Source organism: Artibeus jamaicensis, unplaced genomic scaffold, assembly GCF_021234435.1.
Source record: "Artibeus jamaicensis isolate MK-2021 breed Jamaican fruit bat unplaced genomic scaffold, CSHL_Jam_final scaffold_1283, whole genome shotgun sequence".
Classification (NCBI taxonomy): domain Eukaryota; kingdom Metazoa; phylum Chordata; class Mammalia; order Chiroptera; family Phyllostomidae; genus Artibeus; species Artibeus jamaicensis.
The window spans coordinates 15,505,977-15,529,291 of record NW_026522028.1 but is presented as its reverse complement, the minus strand read 5'-3'; the positions used below and the strand labels follow the sequence as shown (position 1 = coordinate 15,529,291).

General features: G+C 41.9%; 1 protein-coding gene across 4 annotated transcripts in view; it reads right to left on the bottom strand.

Moving 5' to 3' along the window:
* Nucleotides 1-23,315, bottom strand: part of SH3KBP1 (SH3 domain containing kinase binding protein 1) — a 319,293-nt gene that overhangs the window by 77,612 nt on the left and 218,366 nt on the right. For all 4 annotated transcript variants that reach the window (XM_037157523.2, XM_037157522.2, XM_053655820.1 and 1 more), the window contains 2 exons: nt 22,223-22,298; nt 8,613-8,707 (listed from right to left, as the gene is read on the bottom strand). In XM_037157523.2, coding sequence (XP_037013418.2) covers nt 8,613-8,707; nt 22,223-22,298 — 171 coding nt within the window. The remainder of the gene's footprint in view (nt 1-8,612; nt 8,708-22,222; nt 22,299-23,315) is intronic.

Sequence of the window (23,315 nt, the reverse complement as noted above, 5' to 3'; positions counted from 1 at the left end):
TATCTATTTCTGTACAGCCCACAAGCTAGGAATAGTTTTTACATTTTTAAATGGTTCTGAAAAATCAAAAGAATAGCTCAAGGAATGTGAAAATTATACAAAATTCAAATCTGAATGTCTATAAATAAAGTTTTATTGGAACTCAGCCATGTCCATTCATTTACATCTGTGACTGCTTTTGCAGAGTTGTGACAGACACCATATGACCCACAAAGCCTAAAATATTTACTCTCTGGCCCTTTACAGAAAAAGTTTGCCAAGCCCTTTTCTAAGATATGAGGATCCTTATACACATCCATGCAGAACCTCAGGGGCTCCCTGAATGCCACTATAAAAAATACTGTAAGGACAGAAGCCCTAAATAGAAACTCTGAAAGCCCTGAGGAAGGCAGAAATGGAATGCATTTAATAGCTGGCTTCCCATTCCAACTAGGGCTACAGTATAAAAAGCCTTAAGTAAAACTATTCTTTAAGAGATGAATTTTACTGCACTATATAGTTAACTATAAAATGGGGGAAATTTAAGTCTAAAAGATATTTATTTTTAATGACATTTTTCTCAAATGTCTCCATGAATCAACAACTATGAAAAATACTTGTAATGTGGAAGATGATAGGCTAATATCACAAATATAAGTATTTTTATAGAAATCAATTGGAAAATTATATGTAAATTTTTCAATTTAAGTAATCTTTTAAAAAATGTGAAGTTATCAGATTAGCAGAGATTAGAAAAAATGACAATATCTAGGGATGACAAGGACAGGGGAATATATTGGCACACGCTCCTATGGGGAAACTAAACTGGCACAATCTCTCGGAACATCACTTATATGCCTTTAAAAGGCACTGAGGCAGCATTGCGTTCAGCAACCTAACACCAGGAAATAACTGTTAGCAATTATATGGAACTTACTATGAGCCAGGCTTTCTAAGTGCTTTACCAACTTTAACTCATTTGCTCTTTACCACACCAGGAGGTAGGCATGACCATCATCCCCATTTCATAGGTGTGAAACAGATTGATTAACCTGCCCAAGGTTGCACAAATAGCAGAAAGTGGCAGAAACAATTGTGTGCACAAGGATTTACAAATAAGGTGGTGATTATGTGCAGCATCATCTAAAATAGGGGAAAGCCAGAAACAAGCTAAATATAAAAGAGGCTTGTGTGGCCCAGGCTACTGTGGCTCAGTGGATTGAGGGCCAACCTGCAAGCTGAAAGATCACCAGTACAATTCTAAGTCAGGACACATGCCTGGGTTGTGGGCCGGCTCCCAAGTTGGAGGCATGTGAGAGGCAACAGATCAATGTATCTCTGGCCCATTGATGTTTCTCTCCTCCTCTTTCTACCTCCTTTCCCCTCCTCTAAAAATAAATTTTAAAAATCTTTGAAAAAAGAAGAGGATTATGGTACTCCATACATTAGAATGCTAAGGAACCATTTAACCTTGCTACCAAAAATACGCATGACATATTTTGGGAAATAAGAGTTAAAAATAGTGTGTATGATATGATTGTATTTTATTTTGAAGTGTTTGTGTTGTGGGGGAGTGTGTATAGAAAGTCTGAAAGAATATAGCTCGAACATTTAGAGAGGGATCTGAAGGTGTGGAGGCCACAGGTGACTTTGACTTTTCTCTATATTTGTCTGTTTTGTTCTCATTTTTCCTCCAAGAGTATTATTTATATAATTTTAAAGAATTGCTAAAAGTACATCCTGTGCCACCTGCCATCTCAGAAACTATATTTCCATAAAACGCAAATGTGAATGTAAAAACTTTGAAGCACTCGAATGAGAGATGGGGGCTATACAACTATAATAAATTATTTTATCCTAAGAGAAGTTAAATAATGAAGAGGAACTTCAGGGTCAACTTCAGGACAGTTCAAATACCAAGAAAGAATTTCCCATCACTGAACATTTATCTTTCCTTCTTCCTGCAATAACTTATCACGACAATAACTATAGTTTAACTTTTACATTTCTAAAGCATTTTCAGCCACACCGCTTCATTTCATCATCATGACAGCCCTCTCGGAGTAACACAGATAGAAAGGCTGGAAATAGAAAATGGGCTAAAAGGGAGTTTCTCTAATTCTGTATGGTACCCACAGATTCTTCTCTGTGTGGCAGGGAAAAAGTATCCTAAGATGCTGTCACAAGGATTACTGATGTCCTGCCGCTAAAGCAGAAGCACTCTGGAGAGAGATGACAATTAGGTTGAATGAACACAGGGTTCCTTTTGACAGTTATATAATCTGTGGTCACGCGTGGAGCTGGGAATTTGCAGCAACTGTAACTCATCTGCCTGAGAAAAATCTGCAATCATCATCCAAATGTTGGGCTAGCATTGTTTTGACTGTGTAACTAGAGAGACATTTTCCCCCATCTCAAGTCCTACATTTCCCATCCTCATCGAATTTATTTTTTAATATTTTATTTATCTATTTTTAGAGAAAGGGGGGAGAAAGAGAGCAAGAGAAACATCAGCGTGTGGTTGCCTGTCATGTGCCCCCAACTGGGGACCTGGCCCGCAACCCAGGCATGTGCCCTAGACTGGGAATTGAACCAGTGAGCCTCTGGTTCACAGGCCAGCACTCAATCCACTGAGCCACACCAGCCAGGGCCCATCCTCATCTAATTTAAAACTGCATGTTTGTGAGTACGCACAAGCTCAGTGAGGAAGTTTTGATCAAATACACTATGGTGTGAGGATTCTTCTCAACCATCCCACTGTCCTGGTGACTTGAAACAGGAAGATAAAACAGCAAAGTGTATTCCTTAGGATTGCTAATGCTCCTAAGAGGAGATATATTGTGACTTCTGTCTTGAGAAACGACATATACAGTCTAACAAGACAGGCCCTATTACAAGAAATATATCCTATGGCATAAATGACTCATTTGCTGAACACTGATATTTTTCAAATGTGTGTAAACCCAGATGATCCCAGACCTGTGCTTAACTTCTTTGTTCACTCATAAAACATGTCCTTCTAATGGGCCTGTCAGCGTATCATCATTTTCAGGGTGGCACCTGCTCATTTACCCCTCACCCTTGAAACCACATTTAATCCTAGCATTTGAGCTCTACTAAAAGCTTCAGCAGTGGAGAGAGAAAGGGTCAAAGCCAGCAATCTATTTAGCTGATCAGTTCTCTCATATAGAGCCAAGAACCATTCTTGAAATTCCTAAAGACACTTGTCTTTGAGGAAACAACTTTACTACCTATGGGGCGGGAAGCAAGAAAGTCTAAAGAAATTTTTCTCATGAATAAAAGTTTCAATGAATGAATCAATGGAAGGGAGTCAGGAAGGGAAAATAAACAGTAGAAAAAAAACAATAGAACATATCATCACAGTAAGGAGCTCAGAATTCCTGCCCCCCTTTTTTATGGTAAAAGCAAGCAGAAAACTCAGTGGCACATGGGCCCAGAAGAAAAGAGGAAGGCAGAATACACTGGCAGGAAAGGGGAAGAAAGCGGCAGAATGAGAGGGCTTTAGGCATAAAAAAGAGCCAACATTAGTCCTGAGCTGAACTCATCATTTCCTCTGCACTGGCTATCATTTCATTTCTGTGGAGGTGACAATGGAATCAGAAAGTCATGGGCAATCCTGACCGGAAGAGATCAGAAACATGGACACCAAAATGTATGCACAAGAAACACATGAACAGGGTCATGGCGTGGTGATACTGTTTTCCTGATAAGATCATGATAATGTCATCAGTTTACAAAAAAAAAAAAACCCCACAGGCCCTTGCCCTAGATATTTAGCAATATGGGTGACTCAATAGGTGCACAAGACACCTCTGGGAGTGACTGAGCTCCACCTACCACAAGCATCTGACTGTGCCACAGGAAGTTTGGACAGTACCGCCCTGCCCAGTCCAGCCCCCGAGTTCATACTCGGGGGACACATATGCCCTGGCTCTACCACCAACTTGCCGTAAGAACCTTGGGAAAGCTGCTTCTATAACTGCTCCTGTTTCTCCTTTTGTAAATCTGGACTGAACACTGTGGAGCCACCTAATTCCCAGGGTTGCGTGAGGCTGAACTGGGGAGAGACTCAGGGGGGAAAGGAGTGGTGATAAAGCATCCTGGGCTCTGGCTGCCAGTGGCCCAGAGGGTCCTGCCCTGGGAAGCTGCAGTCACGTAGGTAGATTGAGCTATTACTAAGTTAAATGCTTACCTGTTGTCTGGGAAAGAAGGGAGGAAAATACACTGAGAGAGAAATGGAGGAAGCTGGGGTGATGAGTACTCAGTCCTAACTCTGCCCTCACTGCAGGGTAACTCCAAACATTTGGGCTCCCCAGTTTGATAAATCCTTAGGCAGAGGTGAAACTGCCAGTTTGGGGGGGGGCGTGTGTGTGTGTGTGTGTGTGTGTGTGTGTGTGTGTGTGTGTGTATTTTTCTACCTGTATCTAATCCTCTGGGTTCCCTCTTTCTTTAGAGTGCATCTCTCACCCTGAACATCAATACTGGCTTATATTGTCTCTTTCCCCTTCCCTCCGTCTCCCCTGCTCCATGATTTTAGCCAATAATAGTATCCTTCCTAGTGTTGATCTTGATGTTGTCAAACAGGCATCAGAGGGGCTATGTCTGCTTTAGTAAGGGTCAAAGACACAACTACTCAGGGGATCGTTTTTATCAGAAATGCCTGAAAATCCTTATTTATAAACAGGTCACATGGGAAGCCCTTCCTCTCAGATTGGAGACAGGAGTAGCTGGGAGGAAAACACCATCACTCTGAGGCCAGAAGGCTGTAGGCCAAGGGCAAAAATATTGTCCCTCTCACTGAGTGTCAAGCAGCAATGGACAGGGGGCACCCTTCAATGATGGCCATCATCACGACTGAGCCCAGCCTGACCCTACCAGGCTGCTCTCAGGCCTTCTCTAGGGAGCTTCTCTGGTTGGACACCAGACCCAGAGGCTTCTGAAGCCTTTTGGCCATGCTCTGGGCACAAATCGGGAAGGCAGAGATGGGAGCTGCAGGAACACAGACAAATGAGCTATTTTTGAGCGACTGGAAATAAAAACTAAACACAGGTGTGTTCCACACAAGTGGAAATGTTCCCAAATCCACAAGAAATCTTTATAAATAAACTAAAAAAACAACCCATTTGGGTTGCCACATTTCATCCTAGTTTCCAGGGACACACACAAATGCTTGGGGTCTTGGCACATTATTTTGGGAATTGCGGAGGGCACTCCCAGTAAAGGTGTCTGACTCATTTTCTAGAAATCTACAGGAAGTGACAATCTAGGGCTAAAAATGAGCGCAGCGCCTGCCCAGTGACACCTGCTACAACACTGAAAGCAGGGCAATGGGAAACCACCTTCACTGACTGTGAAAGGAAAACATGACTGAATTTGGGGTAAAATGAGAACCTCTACAGCAAAAGCAATCAGATTTCAGAGAGCAGCAATTTAGATCTTTCATCGCAACTTATCCACACAATAAAGACACACACACGACTTATACATACAATAAAGATGCATATCCAAATGCCTATTAAACACATCACAATGAAGCTGTCCACTTTACAGTATCAATAGCACACAATCATCTCAAGGAACTCTGAGTGATTCCTTAACTCAAAGGAAGATTTAAGAATCTTTTATGATGTCAGCAGGGTTTGATACACTCAGGCCCCATTTTTCCCCACTTTCAGCAGGCAAAATATTTATGACCCATCTCTTCCTCCAAATTCTTGTTGCAAACTCACCCATTGTGAATTCTGAACTATTTCAGGTTGATTTTTCACCACTGTTACCTATTTCCTGGCCTGGTTTTCCATCCTAACAGCAAATGGGCCCAGACACAACAGCCATTTCACTCCCATTTTACCATCAGAGAAAGAGCAGCTGAGGTTGCAGTGACAATTCCTAGGATTATAAGTGCCACTCACTGGTGGACCCCTCCCTGTGAGAAGCACTTTATCCCCAGCAAATCCTCATGGCAGCCCTGTGAGGATTTCCCAGCTGTAGAGCTGAGAAAACTGAGGCTCAGAGGGGTTAAGGGACATGCCCAAAGATTCACAGCCAGGACTCGTGTTGCTGTGATTCAAACCCTGGTTTCTCCGAGTTGGTGGCCTATGTGGGACTTGTCAGTGTCACATGCTGCTTCCTGCAACCTGGAGTGATAGGTCCTTAATGGGAATAAAAATCAAAACCTATAGAAGTTTAGGATATCAAGAGACCTGATTCCATACACCATATAAAATAATAATAAAAACAAAATGATGGAGTACAAAGGACTTTTTTAAAGCGAGAAGTTCACAATGGGCCCAAGTACATGAAATAGCATAAGTTAAGACTGGTGTATTATCAGCTACTGAACATCTTAGCTGAATGGCATCTGGGCCACAGGAATACAGTCTGGGTCCAGATAGGGAGGACACAGAAGGAGGACTGGGACATCCTGAGAGAGTTCATTCATGTAGAACAGCGACATAAACCAAGGCGAGAAGGCTAGACCGCCTGGACCAATGAGTGTAGCATAATCGAGTTGGATTTTACAAAAAAGGAAAGTCACTCAAAACCTTCATTGGAGCAGAGGGGTTCCATCAGCAAAGCGCCACTATGAAATAGTATAAAGAAGGGGCCGGGTGCTAGGGATGAAGTGGCCCTCTATCTTCAGCCACCCCAGGGCTCTCCTGCAGAGCAGGTACTGTGGAGGGTGCAGGGAGAGGGAGGAGTCCCAAGGAGGAGCAGCCTCTAGCCTGAGTCTAGCTCTACCGTGGACAGGAAGTGGCTGAGACACAAGGAGGGAAGACTATCCCTAAGTTCTGGTGCAGTGTGGATGGGACAGGAGAGAGTCCCTTTCTGACTAAGCTCTTTTTATCAGACTGGAGGTAGAAGGAAAACAATCAAGATGAATGTGCTCTCATTGTATGCAGTCAAATGACAGGGACTGGAATAGTATGTTACAGTAGAAATAGATGTGTTCAGGTAAGGGATTACCTGCAGCAGGTTTTTCTTTTTCCAAAACCTTATTAGATATTATTGATATACCTGGTTTTGAATTAAAATGAGGCTCCCCCCACTCCAAACAAAAATAGGAAAGCAAGTCCATCCATTATCCAGAATGGTAGCTACTGAATTCTCTGCTTTATCATCACAGGAGAAAGTGGTCTCCCCTTTCTCTGTATTTGTGCTGTCATTGAAGTATTTGTCTTATGCCTCACACCCACGTAACAACTTCCTTCCCCCCACTGTTAGACTAAGGGTCTGATTCCACAAAGGAAGTGCTCCATGCACCACCCGGACTCCTTGGCAGAAATAGGAGGCCAGCATCTCCCCTCCTCCGATTTCCTCCCACTATGGAAAACACCAAACACCGACAGAGATCCACAGAAATAAGTTCGGGGAGAATACTTACAGGTAAAAAGAGGGACAAGTTCTTGAGCAATAAACACAGTAAGGAATAGTTTGCTATTCTAGAAAGGTGCCTGCCCCTGACATTGTCTAGCATACTTCTTTCATATGGAACAGTGAGAAGGCCTGCCCTCTCCCTAAAATAATTTCACCTTTTGCAAGCTACTTAAGCTCTGGAGTCATCAGCTCTCTGTCACTGTTGGCTCAGGCTCTTAAAACACAACCTCTGAACCTATTTCTTAAAGATAACTTCCTTGATTATAAAGGTAAAGCAAACTGATCATTTAAGGTGGGGAGTGGGGGGCAGGAGATGTGGTCCATTCCCTCTCAGCAATGGCCAGAAGCAGTGGGACCCAGGGCCTACCTCCCACACTACCCCCACCCACTGTCCCCTATCCCTGCACCCTCCACTCTGCCAGTGCTTCCCAGCCCTACACGAATGCAGGCAGCCATGATACCTGTGCTAAGGGAATTACATATTCCCTGCCACTCACCTGGATATAAGAATAAAGCCACCTTGCCTATCTTAAAGATGGGTCAGCTTTTCATCATATCAGACCATCATAAAATTTCCATACCTCAGAGAAAAGGCCATACATTCTAAGAATTGCTTACATAATTTAATCTTCCAACCACCTACTTGGCAAGTAGCACTGCATGAAAGCATAAACAGTACATGGCCCAGGCCCTGTTAAGCTGTGTCACTTCAGACAGGTTTTATAGCTCTCTGGATGTTTACAAGACTCTGCCTATAATGATAATAAAATGGTTCAACCTCCTTAGCCCAAACAAGACAGGCAAAATTCTCTGAAGCATGCTACCTGTCCTTGATCTGAAGAGCAAACATTCTTTAAGTACCTTCTGCCCGTGAAGCATGACCTGCCTTTTTCAAGTCTCTCCTTGGATACACTGTGACCCAGAGCTTTGCAGCCAGGGCTGCTGTGCAAGAAGGCCACCTTCTGGGTTAGCCCTTCTGGGACAGTTGCTTTCTGCAGAGCCATGCAAATCTATAGTTGGCTCTGAGGCAAACCGATTCCATTTGATTTTAAGTTCATTCATTCACCTGGATACACGAGGCTTTGCCCGATCAAGAGAAAAGACACAAGAGTCTTCCTGATAAGTTTAGGACCATAGAAACCTAGAGTTTCAAGGGCTAAAACAAAGTTTATCCTATGCAATCAACACCTCAAAGCAGTTCACAGTTTAGAAGGCAGGAGGGAATCTTTATTTACCTTATTGATGAGAGTGACTATATCTCCTTCTTTGATTGTCAATTCATCATCATTCTGTGCCTCATATGGAAATATTACTTTGCAGTAATCCTTGGCTGCAAGAAGAAAAGAAAACATAACCTTTAAAATGCTTTATTTAATGAGCTGGTCCAGGAGAAGATGTTCTTTATCATATTAACTTCAGGGAAAAGGAAACTTATGGAATAGGATGTAACCACTGCATAAAGAAAGGATTGCTCTTTAGTTTTCTCATTTTGGGCTTATGCATATTAATTCTCTCCATTTTTTCCCCTTAAGAATCACATGATGTCATGAGATGCCATTGACTGGTTTGCTTATCTCAAGCAGAAAAGTGTCCTTGGTCTCAGGAAACTAAATGTGTATCTTTTATATACACACTTTCTTTTCAAGAAAGCCATGTTCATTGAACCTATATTTAAAGGAATTTTTTTAAAAAAGGAATTAGAAATAAGAAAATTAAAGTTCAAGGATATTATTTAACTTGTCCTAGGACACATAGCTAATAAAGGGTAAAACTGAGGTTCTAAACTCAGTCTTTCTACTCCAATCTTGTGCTTATCCAACTAACCCCTGGACACCATTAAATATCCTTAATTTTTCTTTATTGTTGACACTACTATAGATGTCCCCATTTCTCCCCTACTTTGTCCCCCTCCACCCAACCCCAATCCCAGCCTTTACCACACTGTTATCTGTGTCCATGGGCCATGCATATATGTCCTTTGATCAATCTCTTCCAATCCTCCCACCCACCCTCTGTCCCTCTTGAGACCTGTGCTGGTGAGGATGTGGAGAAAAAGGAACCCTCAAGCACTGTTGGTAGGAATGCCGACTAGTATAACCACTGTGGAAAACAGTATGGAGTTTCCTCAAATAACTAAAAATGGAACTGATTTATGACCCAGCGATCCCACTTCTAGAAATATACCTTAAAAATCCCAAAACACTAATCAGAAAGAACATACGTGCTCCTATGTTCATAGAAGCATTATTTACAACAGCCGAGATATAGAAACTGTCCAAGTGCCTATCAGTAGATAAGGGGATAAAAAGGCTCTGATATATTTCTAAAATGTAATACCATGTGGCTGTAAAAAAGAAGGAGCTCCTACCCTTTGCAACAGCATGGATGGACCTGCAGAACATTATGCTAAGTGAAATAACCAGGTGGTGAAAGACTAATACCATATGATCTCACCTTATATGTGGAGTCTAATGAACAAAATAAACTGATGAACAAAATAGGACCAGAAGCATGATATATTTTATATATTCTTTATTTTATATACTCTTTGGGTGCATGCATAAACAGACATAACCTACAAAGAGCAAAAGAGCTTAAAATTTGCCCACACTACCTTCTTCCACACATCACTAAATCACAAACAGTGTATTTGTGTTTGTTACAAAGCTGACATGGTACTCAAAACAATAAAAAAGATTCACTATGGTGTATCTTAAGAGAACGATGTTGACATATTTTTTATGTAAACCTGTGTTAACAACAAAGAGCCAACAAATACTGACCAAAAGTTCTTTACACACAGGTGTGTGTGTGGGGGGGTGACCTTGTGGAAATATGTGCCATGGCCTCTCTGTGGGAACCTGCCAATTCATAGAAGGGGCTGTTCATCAGCAAGAATACACAGGAGCCCTCACCAAAGAGGACAAAGACACAAAGGTCACGCAAAATCAGTTCAAATATGTCCTAAATTATATGCTTTCCAAAGTTTATCTGATATTAAATCTTCTCTTTATATGAAAAACACCAGTTTAAGAGACTAAAAGCATTTGTAAGATGTTTGGGAAATTAAGACTTAGAAAACTAGGGTTTGATGACTCAGAAAAGAAGGTAGAAAGAAAAATTCAAGAGAATTCGGGTTTACTGAGACAGGCATTTATTATTCTGCATCGAAGTCAATGGCCCTAATGGATTTAAATAGCCTTCAATATTTCCCCCAAATTAGGCCAGTTCTTGCAGACAGATCATATAACCTAGAGAGATATACCCAAGTATCAATGATATTGTCCACAGAACATTTTATACCACTGAAATGTGTTTTTTTATGGTTAATGTCACATCAACCAAAAAGTGATATATAAAATAAAGACAATAAAAATGTGTAATACAGATACACTGTGGTCTAGGGATGTTCTAGATAAGACAGAGAGAGGAGAAGGGAAAGAGAGACAGAAGGACTTACTTTGTTCTATGCAGATGTCTTTGCTTTCTGTCCAATGGCTCCAAGATACCAGTTACATCTCCTAGCCTGGTGTTAGAAACCTGCCGTCTTAGGTACTCTGGGCCTCTAATGCCTTTTGCTCATTAACCGTGCTGAGGGGCACTAGTTCTAAATCCCACAATACCAAGTTGCTTTAAGATTCTGAGGACCACATAGTTACCAACATTTCATCTCTCTCTAATTGGCAGTAGAAAACCTTCCAAATTCTGAATTGGCCAAATATTTTAAAGGGAGGGAAAAAAGCTAAGCATCTGTAAATTGGATAATGACAGCTCCTTGCCAATTTTCCTATTAACTATCCAATGCAATAGGACTACTCAATGTCAAAACTTCCAACACTGAAACAAATATAGCATTATTGCAGAAGTGCCCTGCAGAATCCAGCTTTAAGGATAATGCATTAGATCAAAATCATGGAGATGTGTTATAAAGAAGATAAGATACCATGGCCATCAAAGAAAAGGAATAAGTTATGTTTCTCTTCTTTTTCACCCAAAAGGTTAAGTGTGGTAGATATTGTTGGTTAACCTCCCAGCAGCCATTTCCCATCCCCTTCCCAGTTCTCAGAATCCTAACGTAGTCAGGCATTATATTTAGGAATAGGGACCCCTCCCACAGCCTTAGGGATGAATACACACAAATAATATTAATCTCACTCCCCTCTGTCAGTGACTGGTTTAAGGGTGAGTGTGTGATCTTCTTCCAGCCAGTGAGATGTGAGAAGAATTCTGCTTGGGGGTGGGGCTAGGGAAAGCTGTTAGATTTCTATAATTAAAAAAGAGAAAGACAGAGAGAGATGAGGAGAACAGTTGCCCCTGCCTTCCTCCTTTCAAAATTGTGTCACCCTTGTTGGAAGACAGCACAAGGTTTGACACTGTGGCAGTCATATTTGAACCATGAGAGGAAAGCCAAAAAATCACACGCAGGGGGTGATCCTGAGTCCTGACACTATTGAGATGTCTGTCTAATTAACCAACTTCAGAAGGCCTGTCCTTACATCTTGTTACCCGACTTCATAAAACTTCATTGCTTACCACCACTTTGTGGTCAGGTAGATATTTACCACTCAAAGCAGAAGGTACCCTGACATGAAGGAACTTGCCAGAAGAAAGAGGACACTTAGAGGTACCTCCCCTGAGACACTTGACTCTAATCTGCCTCCCCTAAAAGTCTCTTTCTATGCATCTTTGTCATTCCCTTTGCCCCCCAATTCTTCCCTTGCTACCTCAGGACGTGGCCTATATATAGTAGGAGGTCAACAAAAGACTGTGGAATTGACATGTAATCCACACAGTGATTACATGCTACTAGCATGAAATCTAAAACTGAGCATGCCTTTTACAAAAACTACTAGCATGCCTATTAGCTAGTACAAAGACTACTACCATGCCTTTAAAATGTTTCACAGGGCCAATTTGTTTTATGCCCACAATTTCCCTATAACCTAAGGAGGGCAGGTGTCCTCCTGCCTTAAAAAAACAAACCAGCTTTAATGACATATAATTTATATACCATACAATTCACCCATTTTAATTGTATAGTTCAAAAAATTTTAATATATTTATGTAGTTCCATACCATCACCATAACTCAGTTTTAGAGCACTGTGAGGCATTACATGTAGAATTATCTCCAAGGGGCTAATGTTTAATTGAATTTATTGGGGTGATGTTGGTTAATAAAATTATATAGTCTCAGGTGTACAATTCTTTAAAACATCATCTGTAAATTGTATTGTGTATTCACCACCCCAAGTCAGGTCTCCTTCTATCACCATTTATCTCCCCCAATCCCCCTTAATTTTATATAAAAAGAGATACTGGTGCCAGTGGCTACTGCCACTGTCACTCTCCATGAAGCAGGTTCCTGCATGTTTTGTCCCTCTCTGCATCTCCAGAACCTGACACAGCTCCCACTCAGTGTTTCTTGATCCCCTAGTGACACTAAAGTGGAGGAAAATTTGAGGGGCAGCAAAGTAGAGGAAGGAGTTCCAGACCAGGGGTCGAGTGGAAGACAATCAAGACGGGGTTCGGTCCCAGCTGGGCCTTCCCGAGCACGTGACCTGAGGGAATCATGCAGTAGCTCTGGAGCTCACTGTCCTCAGTGAGAAGTGAGAGGCCGGCCAAAGAGGGAGGGGTAACACGAGAGTTTGGTTAACTGCGGCAGAAGTCTTTTAGCAAGTTTAGATTCCAATATAAAACAACTAAAACAGAGTTGTTCTTTAATGAGAGAGTAAGGCTGACCTATCTCCCACCCAGGTCCCCAAAAACATCTCGATGAAACACGAGAGGCTTCAAGGAGCATGCTCGGCCACACCGAAGTCCCTCAGGCTGTGACACTGCAGGGCGCTAGTCACAGGCACCACAACTCAGATGGCTCCTGACCAAATATGGCAACCTATTAGCCTCACATTTGAAGTTATTATGATATATTAGAAAATAGGAATTTGGTTTTACTTCTGAGGCATTTGGGTCCAAATTCAGAAGTACTGAAAAATAAAGACATTATGTTGGTTTGGATGTACTGATGGGTTTCTTTTTATTATTTAATTATTTTTTAACTACAGTATTCTGTCTTTTACTCCCATCCCAGCCCACCCACCCCGTGCCCCCCACCTCCCTCCCCTTTCCACCCCCCTTAGTTGTTGTCCATGTGTCCTTTATACTAGTTCCTGTAAATCCTTCCCCTTTTACCCCTGAAATTCCCTCCCCTCTCCCCTCTGCTCGCTGTTCCCCTGTTCTTGATTTCAGTGTCGTTGTTTTTATTTTGCTTGCTTGTTTGTTTTGTTGTTTAGTTTCCTGTTAAAGGTGAGATCATATGGTATTTGTCTTTCACCTCCTGGCCTATTTCACTCAGCATAATGCTTTCCAGTTCCATCCATGCTATTGCAAAGGGTAGGAGCTCCTTCTTTCTTTCTGCTGCATAGAATTCCATTGTGTATATGTACCACAATTTTTTGATCCATTCATTTACTGACGGGCACCTAGGTTGCTTCCAGCCCTTGGCTATTGTAAATTGTGCTGCTATGAACATTGGGGTGCATAGGTTCTTTTGGATTGGTGTTTTAGGGTTCTTAGGGTTCTTGGATGTACTGATGGTTTTAAGATACTCAAAAATAAATGTATATGAAATGTATTAACTTGAGACCTTGATTTCAATTTAATGGTGCATGGAATAAAAATGTTCCTCACTTTAATTTAAAAATATATTGAGTCACCACCATGAAAACAATATTGTCAGTTCTTGGACCTGTAAGATACAAATCAGTCCAACTACGCCTCCCACCCCCACGTGGAAGTGACACCTAATGCTTGGAGAAATGTAAGCGGGGGAAGAAGGACAGAAAGAAAGAACAAACATGAATAAGCACAAACTCACTATGGCGTACTACTTTTGTGGTGTTTCAGAGAAAAGCAAAATTACATTCAGGAGAAGAGTTCAGGAAAGAGGAGGCATTTGATATGTCTTGAAAGAAGAATATAATTCCAAATTCTTTTGCACATGGGAAGATATAAATTTTAAATAAGTATTAGACAGAGATAAAGAGGTAGGGAATAAAATTAACTTTTGGAGGCAGGCATTTTCCACCTGTTCATCAATTAGATAGACTTAATTGATCAGGGATCAGACAGGAATGAAGACACACATACACATAAAGAAATAAAGTCACAATTTACCCAGTGATTGAGATGACTTTGTCTCTATTTTTTTTCTTTAGGAAAATTTAAAAAATATTAACAAATTAGCATAGGACTGAAACCTTCAGTCAGTTCTTAAGCTTTTTTTTTTTTTTTTTTTGGTCTTCGACTACTTTAAGAAGATGATAAAAAGTAATCACTTTCTCTTTCTAGAAAAAGGCAAAACAACATAGACACATTCAAAGGTGCAGAGAAAAATGTGTACAATATCAGAGGGTTTGGGAACACTGAAACCCTTGCCTCATTCCAGATCAAGATTCCCTTTACTAATTAATAGCTGGCTGCCAATTTTGGAAATTTGTTTTAATAAAAACAGTTATGATTCACCTCCCCACTCCCAAAGCACATTACTTCAATCTCCAAAGTTCTAGAAATTTACATGAGATTAAAAACAGACTGTTTAAGGAACTGCACTCACATGCCCACGTCCCAAGAGTCCCTTCACCTGGTTTTATAATCTATTCACATTAAAAAAAAAAAAACAACCAACCAACTTAAAAAAATACCTCCAGCCTAAAAAATAAAAGTGAAACAAACAGAACAAACATATCAGCAGGCAGAACATATACACACACTAAGGAAATAAAATTAAATCCAGGACAATTTTCTGGGCTCAATTTTAGGACATGAAGATCAAAACGCCATATGTCACAGAGTCTAGTAGTAAGCCTTTGAGAATGTTCAGGAGGGGTGCTAAGTACCAGGTCACACCTAGAACTCTTTTTGGTGGGGGGGGGGGTAACCATCAAGCTCAGTGTGCAACAAATGGATGATCTATCATCTCAAGTGGAATAAATAAATAGATACTATACATAGATTTCAATGCTAGAAAGGAGCAAAACAACTGTGAGGACGTGGAGCACGGCCTAGTGTGGTGGGGTGGTGCGGACTGCGCTGTGTGGTAGATTGAGATGGGAAGTCCAGTTCTCTGTCAGAGTCGGGGGATCTGAGGCTAGTGGGGAGGGATGGCATGAACACTAAGGTGTGTTGTTCATTCAATAAATATCATCTGGGTGCCCGCTGTGCACCTGGCAGCAGAGATGCAGCGGTTCCCTTGGGGGCTTACCACAGTTTCCACCAGCAGTTTGAAACTGGGGTAAGTTTGCTCCCCAGGGGACCCTGGCAATGCTTGGAGACATTTGTGCTTGTCACTAGGGAAGAGGAGATGTTAAGTGTTATTAGCATCAATTGGGTGACGCCCGGGGATGCTGCTAATCACCCTACAATGGACACAGGACAGCCCCGCAACAAAGAGCGATTTGGTCCAAATGTTAATAGTGCCAAGTTGGAGACACCCTGGTCTACACTGAAATCCAGACAGGGAAGTGAAACACAATGCGTACATCGCTCTGCTGTCAACTCCAGTCCAACACCTTCCTTCATGAAAAAGCTGACTGGGACCCAAATCACAGGACCACATCTGCTCTTGGATCCTGCTGCGAATGTGACTTTCAAATTATTTCACAACTATGAATCATGACATCTTTTATTCTTGCACTTTGAAAAGAACATTTTTTTTTTAAAGAAAAGAAATCTGACAAGCCAAGCCTTTCTGTTCTCAGTACGGAGCAGATCACGGCTCCTCTCATTGGCCCTTGCTCAGATGAAGAGAAGGTCTGAGTTTTTGGAACAAAGGAAACCCACGGCTAACACAAAGGAGCTAGCTTTTCTTCTCCAAGAGGACTGTATTTGAAACCCAGGTCTTCGGCAGCACGGGCAGGCTGGGTACCTTTGCAGGAAGAGCCCTCCCTACTCTCAAACGGGATAGCAAGGTCTGTGTTGGGGACACTTGGTGAGAGGTACCTCCCAGAGAGAGAAGAACAGACCCCCGAGACATGCACCCCACGGGTTTTAGTACATATCAGGTATGGGAGGCACTGAAGCGCTCAGTAGGAAACACATTTCCGATCAGATGTGTCCAAACTCCTAGGGCCAGGAATGAGTGGAATTTGGGCAAGGTAAGTCAGCAAAAACACCTGTCCTGGAAAAAGAGAATAAAAATTCCCAGGTAAGGCTAGGAAAAGCCAACGTAAGGGAGCTGACCCCTTTTTCCTGCTATTTAAACATGTGGTGAGAAAGCAAAAATTAGCTCAGGCTGAAAAAGTAAAAATCTGCCCAGCCATTCGTCAGGTTGGGGAAACAAATGCAAACCCAGTCAGCTGCAAAGCAAACGGGAAACAGCATTTCTCCCAAGCGCACACTGCAGCTGGAAAGGGTCCTAGCAAGCCCTTTTCCCAGTGTCTCCTGCTTTCTTATTCCCCAATAAAGTTTGTCCTCTACAATCACAGAGTATCTGAAACTTTGCTTTTTGACATAGTGTCACTAAGAAAGAAATGTTTCACTCTTGGCTTAAGGAACTGAGTCACTTTGACATAGAAAAGCAGCCTTGATTCTCCACACAAGTGCACAACCTCACCTAAGGGGCCCTGGACATAGTGGTCGGTGCATATCTATGTTAACTTGGTGGCTCCTAAAGAAACAGGACCTGGGTCCCCCTTGCAGTCCGGGCCTGATATCAACCCCTTGCCTCACAGCCCTGCCCTGCTTTGATTCCATCAAAACACTGCTTCACTTACATTTCACTTCAGTCCCCCTCCTCCAAATCTATAACTGTTTTTTTTTCTTTTGTGTGGTTCAACGCTCCATGGGTCCTCCTGTACAGTCTTGGTGCATGCACCGAGCCAATAAACCTGACCTTGTCGGACAAGCCTGGTTTCTCTGATGCTCTCCCCAGCCGACTGGGCTAGAACAGGGGCTGGAAGAACAAAGGATCAGCCAAGTCCACTGGTAACCACCAATAACCCAGCAGAAACCCCAAATAAGCCTGAGGGTCTTATAGAAATAAATGTCCTTTTCCTCCCAATGACTGTGAACTTAGGAAGGAGACCTACTGTTACTGTGCTGCTTTTACAAGACTCTGTCTAACATGGGTAAATGGGAAATCATTTATAATTCTCCATTTGCTCAGCCACCATTTGTTATATGTTCACTGAGTCCATGACAGTTTTCTAGGCTACAAGGTAAAGCTCTCAAGTGGAAGCCACAGTTCCCATCTTGAGGGAACAATGACAGCCACAAGGCACCATGTGTCACTATCATAGGAGACAACTTAATGAAGCAAGTCAATGAATAAAGTGATTAGAAAGGTGGAATGGTGTTCAGCAATGAAGTGAGGGGAAGCTAGGCAGGAAGGCTTAGCCTCTCCCACAGTCATTTACTCAGAAGCCTGATCTACCTTTGTATAAATCGTGTCAAGGATTATCTTTTTCCCAACCCACCTGTTCGCTGGTCTTCTGAATCTCTATAACTGAACTGTTTGTTCAGAAACATTCTGAATAGTCCTTTCTCTGAGCCTTTTTTTTTAGCCCACAGAGGCCACAAATCTGCATCACTTGTAGTAAGGTAGAGAGAAACTCCAGATGTGGTGAGCTGGAAGAACCTCAGGGCACTCCACTTATGAATATTTAGACAGTTTCCCTCTTGTTATGAAAATTATGGCAATCTGTTCCCCAGCATGTGTTTCAGATGAATTTCAATATCATAAAGGCTTTACAGGGGCGGGGGAGATGATGTTAGCTGTTCAAATAAATCCCGATCAGCTGAGTTTCACTTTCACTCAGAAAATACCAATTGACATGAACATTTTTTGAATCACTAACTCTTAATCCTGATGGGAGTCTGTATTTTATTTAGCATGTGAAGGAGAGAGCTGTGCAGGAGGGAGCTTCTCTCCTCTGTAGCGCTAGGCAAGTTTCGACATAGGTTTGTCTTCCACCCGGAAGGAAGAAGGACGCACTGCTCCCAAGCTCAGGGTCACTTCTAGTCATTGGTCAGCACTCTGTGTCCTTCACCTGAACATAAGTGTTATATCAAAATTTGGAAGCAGCAAAATGTTCCAAAGGGAGAGGGGCTTTTTAGTGGACCAGTATGCCTCATGGAAATCATGGAAGAATAATTACCCCAGAACTTGCTCTTTAAATGAAGGCCAGAGTGAGTATGAGGGGTGAGATTAAATAGCAGAAATTCTTGCTCAGGGTCCGTGAAAAATGTCGGCCAACAAACATCCCTCAAGGATTCGCTGACTGTGATCATTCTCCTTCCTGACCTACAACCCTCTTATATGAACAATTACAGCTATACCCAATGACGTCATCTCGCATTTCTACCAAATTGTTCACATCTTCCTTTTGTCTCTCCTACCTGGCTGTTCAAGTCTTTGAATGCAGAAACCTTTCACTCTGAATTGCAAAATGTTTGGGATTAAGTCAGAGGATGAAGGTGCTGGGAGAAACCTCAGTGGTTCTCTCTAGAACAGCCATCTGACTTCACAAACAGTAGGGGCAATGAAATAAAATTATGTGCCCAAGGTTACACAGCTAATAACAGAGTTGGTCCTAGAATCTGCACTTTCTGACTCTTGGCCAAAACACACCACCCAGCCTCTGTAAAACCACTCTTTGTTAACAACCCATCCCCCACCATGATGCTTTCAGAGAGTCGGGTGGGTGGACATAGGAGATATTTGTAGGGCTGAAGAAGGCACGGTCTAGAGACGCCATCCTCCCACACTCTTAAAGGAGCTGAGTATTTGAAACTATGTTACTATCCAGGCCCATCTTAGATTCCAGAATAACTCTCAACCTACAGCATCTGATTGGTGGCCATGAGGCACATGTGGCTATTGAGCACTTGAAATGTAGCTACTCCGAGTGAGGGTATGCCATACATGTAAAATACACACTGAATTATGAAGACTCGTATGAAGAAAGAATGAAAATATCTCATTGAATAATTTTATATGTTATATGTTGAAGTGATAACATTTGGGATATTGAGCTAAATAAATTATGTTTTAAATTAAGATTATCTGGCCCTGGCTAGTATAGCTCAGTGAACTGAGCGTGGGCCTGTGAACCAAAGAATCGAGGTTCGATTCCCAGTCAGGGCACATGCCTGGGTTGCAGGCCAGTTCCCGGCAGGGGATGCATGAAAGGCAACCATACATTGATATTCTCTCCCTCTCTCCTTCCCTTCCCCTCTAAAGATAAATAAATAAAATATTTTTTAAAATAAATTAAGATTATCTGCTTCTTTTTTCTCTTAAAATGTGGCTACTAAAAAATGTCAAATCACATACACGGCTCCCATTGGGAGCTAGCCAATATTTCTATTGGCCAGCACTGCTCCAAAACACAGATAACCCCCAGGGCACCTAATCCTTCCAAAAACCTTTGGTCTCCTACCTACAGACATTACCGAGGGTGAGAAGAAAGAATCAAAGACACGCTGTTATCCTGGGGCCAGGTTTTGAGACCCGAGGTTTAATCACTTAAGCATGCATGCCCTGCAGACTGCCTCATTTTGTGCCACATTTTACAGGTGACATTCAGGTCCCCTCTTGCTCAGCCTCCCCCACAAAACAATCTATAAGGCACCCAAGGTCCTATTTACTATGGACAGAGTTGAACAATATACAGGGAAGTCCTCTTTCACACCTATTAAAACTTTTTTCCCTTATAAGAAATACCCTCTGCTTCTTGGATTATTATTCGTGCAAATACAAGTCAGGCTGGTGAAGGGCACTGGTTGTAACATGTCATAAGCTAGCCTGACCCAGGGACGACGCTCTAATCACCTTCAAGGTTTGCTGCATTTCCCCCTTTTCCTTCTCCTGCCTACTGCCCACTCCAGCCACCCAAGCAACTTTCCTGTAATCTTGATCACCTACGAACTTGGTAATAGTCGTAGCTACAAAATGAGCAGTTGAATAGAAGGAAAGATGGACTACTCTCCAACAACAGCAATGTTTCCGGAATGGTGTAACTGCGAATTCTTGAAAAAACTTTTTGAGGACTCTTAAAGAATCTCAAATATTTTAGTGCCTGAAGGTAGGTTTCACATGATAAGCCTATAACCTGCATGAATAATGCGGAGCCCGTTTCTCCTTTGGAATTACTTGTAAGCTCAAAACAGTGGTTCTCAAAGTGTGGGCCCTAGACCAGGAAGCAGTAGCACCTGGGAATTTGTTAGAAAAGCAAATTATCAGGCCCCGCTCCAGACCTACTGACTCAGAAATTCTGAAGGCGAGGCCCAGCAACATGGCGGGGAGATCTCCAAGTGATTGTGGGGTACAACCTAACACTTGAGAACCTCTGGGTGACATTATATTATTACTGTACCATTAACAGATGGAAGGAATGTAGGTTCGTATGAACCTTCAACATTAAGGCAGGGCATCTAGCATCTGCATCTATATCATTCATGAATTTATTTACCTAAACCACCATTTTTGGTTTTAGCGAGTCCCAGAAATTCATTTTCTTGTGCCTAAGGCAGTATCTCTTGTTTGCTCTCAAAACTACCTGCTTTACACTACAAAAGGTGTTCCTGGTATACTCTTCTGCAGTTCAGAGAACAAATCTTTTTGCTTGCTCTTACATTAATCATACTTATATATGTATATCTTCTCTCAATCTTTGGCTTTCCAAACTAGATTAGTAGCCTGTCCACATTATCCTTATGAAAAAATTTAAAACTGAAAAGAAAAACAAAATCCCCAGAAGGAATTTAAATACTTGTTTCTGGGCAAAGACACAGTAGAGCACATTCAGCAGAGGCCCCGTTATGGGAGGACTGACTAAAGGAAATGGACAGTTGCCTGATTTAAAACATACAAACACAGGATGCCCAGTTACATCTGAATTTCAGATAAACAACAAATATGGCATGGGATACACTTATAACTCCAAAGCTATTTGTTGTTTATCTAAAATTCAAATGTAACTGTGCGTCCTGTATTTTATCTGGCAACTCTAGGATTGGGAATACTGACCTTTGGGAAGGGTTTGAACAGACAACTGTCCTCAAATATGGAAAAAGGACTGTTATGAGGAAAATGGGCCAATATCAATATAGACCCAGAATTAGAACCCAAGGGGAAAAATTGTAGGAAGAGTATACCTGGCTCAGGAGAAGAAAGGCATTTGGCCCTAGCTGGTGGAGCTCAGTAAATTGAGCACAGGCCTGTGAACCAAAGGGTTACCAATTCGACTCCCAGGGCACATGCCCAAGTTGCAGGCCAGGTCGCCATTAGGGGGTGCGTGACCAGCAACCACACACTGATGCTTCTCTCCCTCTCCGTCTCCTTCTCTTGCCCTCTCTCAAAAAATAAATAAATAAAATCTTAAAAAAAAAAAGACATTTGTATATAGGTCAAGCAGAGATGTGCTGTGGGTGCTGGCAAGAAAACAAGGTTTGGGAAGGCTGGCTCAGTGGTTACACTAAAAAAATAAGGCCTCTCTGACTCGGAAGGTCTGTTGTGAACCCTTAAATTTCTTCAGTTGCCATTCTCTAGAATCTCTCTGCAAAGTGCTCTGATAGATATGGATGAGCCCTGAGTCTACACACGGGTGAGAACCACAAGGCAGGGCAGAACCAGATTTCATAAAGGAGACATCCCCCAGCTAGACTTCTGACTCTAACTGTGCCCATCTTACCGGTGGAACCCAATGACGCATCTGTGTGCATTTTTCTTCTTATGTATTGAAAAGAGCCATTAAGATTCTACGAGGATTTTATCAAAAGCATTTCCATTATTTGAAAACATTTAGCTGCTTTCAAATGTAAAATGGATAAATAAACAAACTCACTCTTTGTCCTGCTGTCCATTTCTGTTTTTGACGAGTCTGCAGTTGCTATAGCTGGAGGTAACTTCTTTCCAATAGTCTGAGAAAGAAAGAGATGATTCTATTTATCAAGATGATTCTCTCCATTAAACAAAGGAATAAAATCAAAATCATAAGGACGACATGCTCATAACTGGTTCTGAAAAACACCCCCTTAAGGTTTGCACTGTTCTGTGTATTCCCTGCTGTTCGATTGTTCTGAACAATCCTCAGGGACAAACAAGCAGGAAAAGCAGATACAAAGGGCTTATCCTTGTAGATAGTTAGTACTGTTTGTTCCCATTCTTCCTTGCTGTTCTTCTTCAAAGGTTGATTGTTTTTAGCAGAGCGAATAACTACATTTCCCCTCATTTTATGAGAAGCTGACTAAATCTATGGAAGAACAGCACCTCACCCGGAGGAAGTGCTCACGAGTATCTATGGAGCGGAAGAATAAGAATAAGAATGGTAGAAAGAGGGGATGAATGAAAAGAGAAAGAAAAATAGGATTAAGGGATGGAGGACTAGAAGGACAGACAAACAGATGGGTAGGTGCAAGGACATGCAGAAGCCAGAGTGTCCAGGGCAACTGTGCCTTACTGTATCACATTCTAGGCGCCCCCCCCCCCAATGGCTATGGATATCAGGGCACCAGCTGTCAAAACCAAGGCGCTGGGTGAAGCAACCTCTCCAACAATGAAGGGTTTCCCCAATGAGAATTCCAGCCACTGGGAAAACCAAACATATCTGCCCACTGGACACATGAAGAGCAATGAACTGCATCATTCAAAAACTGGCACAGTGGAATGTTTCTTCGAATAAAACTGATTCGCCACAGTTTTTAATTTGAAAAATGTCTTCATGCTTCAAATGTGGAAACTAACATTAAATATGAATAAATCACAGAAAGAGGATAAGGTAAATGAAATCCTCAGCCCCTCATGAATTTTTAAAAACATTTGTGACAGAAAGCCTTTACATTTTACTTGGTGACATTTTTATTTAGTGCTGCAGGGCTTTCTATATTAGATAAAAAAATGAAACTCAAAATATTATGCCGCCCCTCAACTGATGTTGA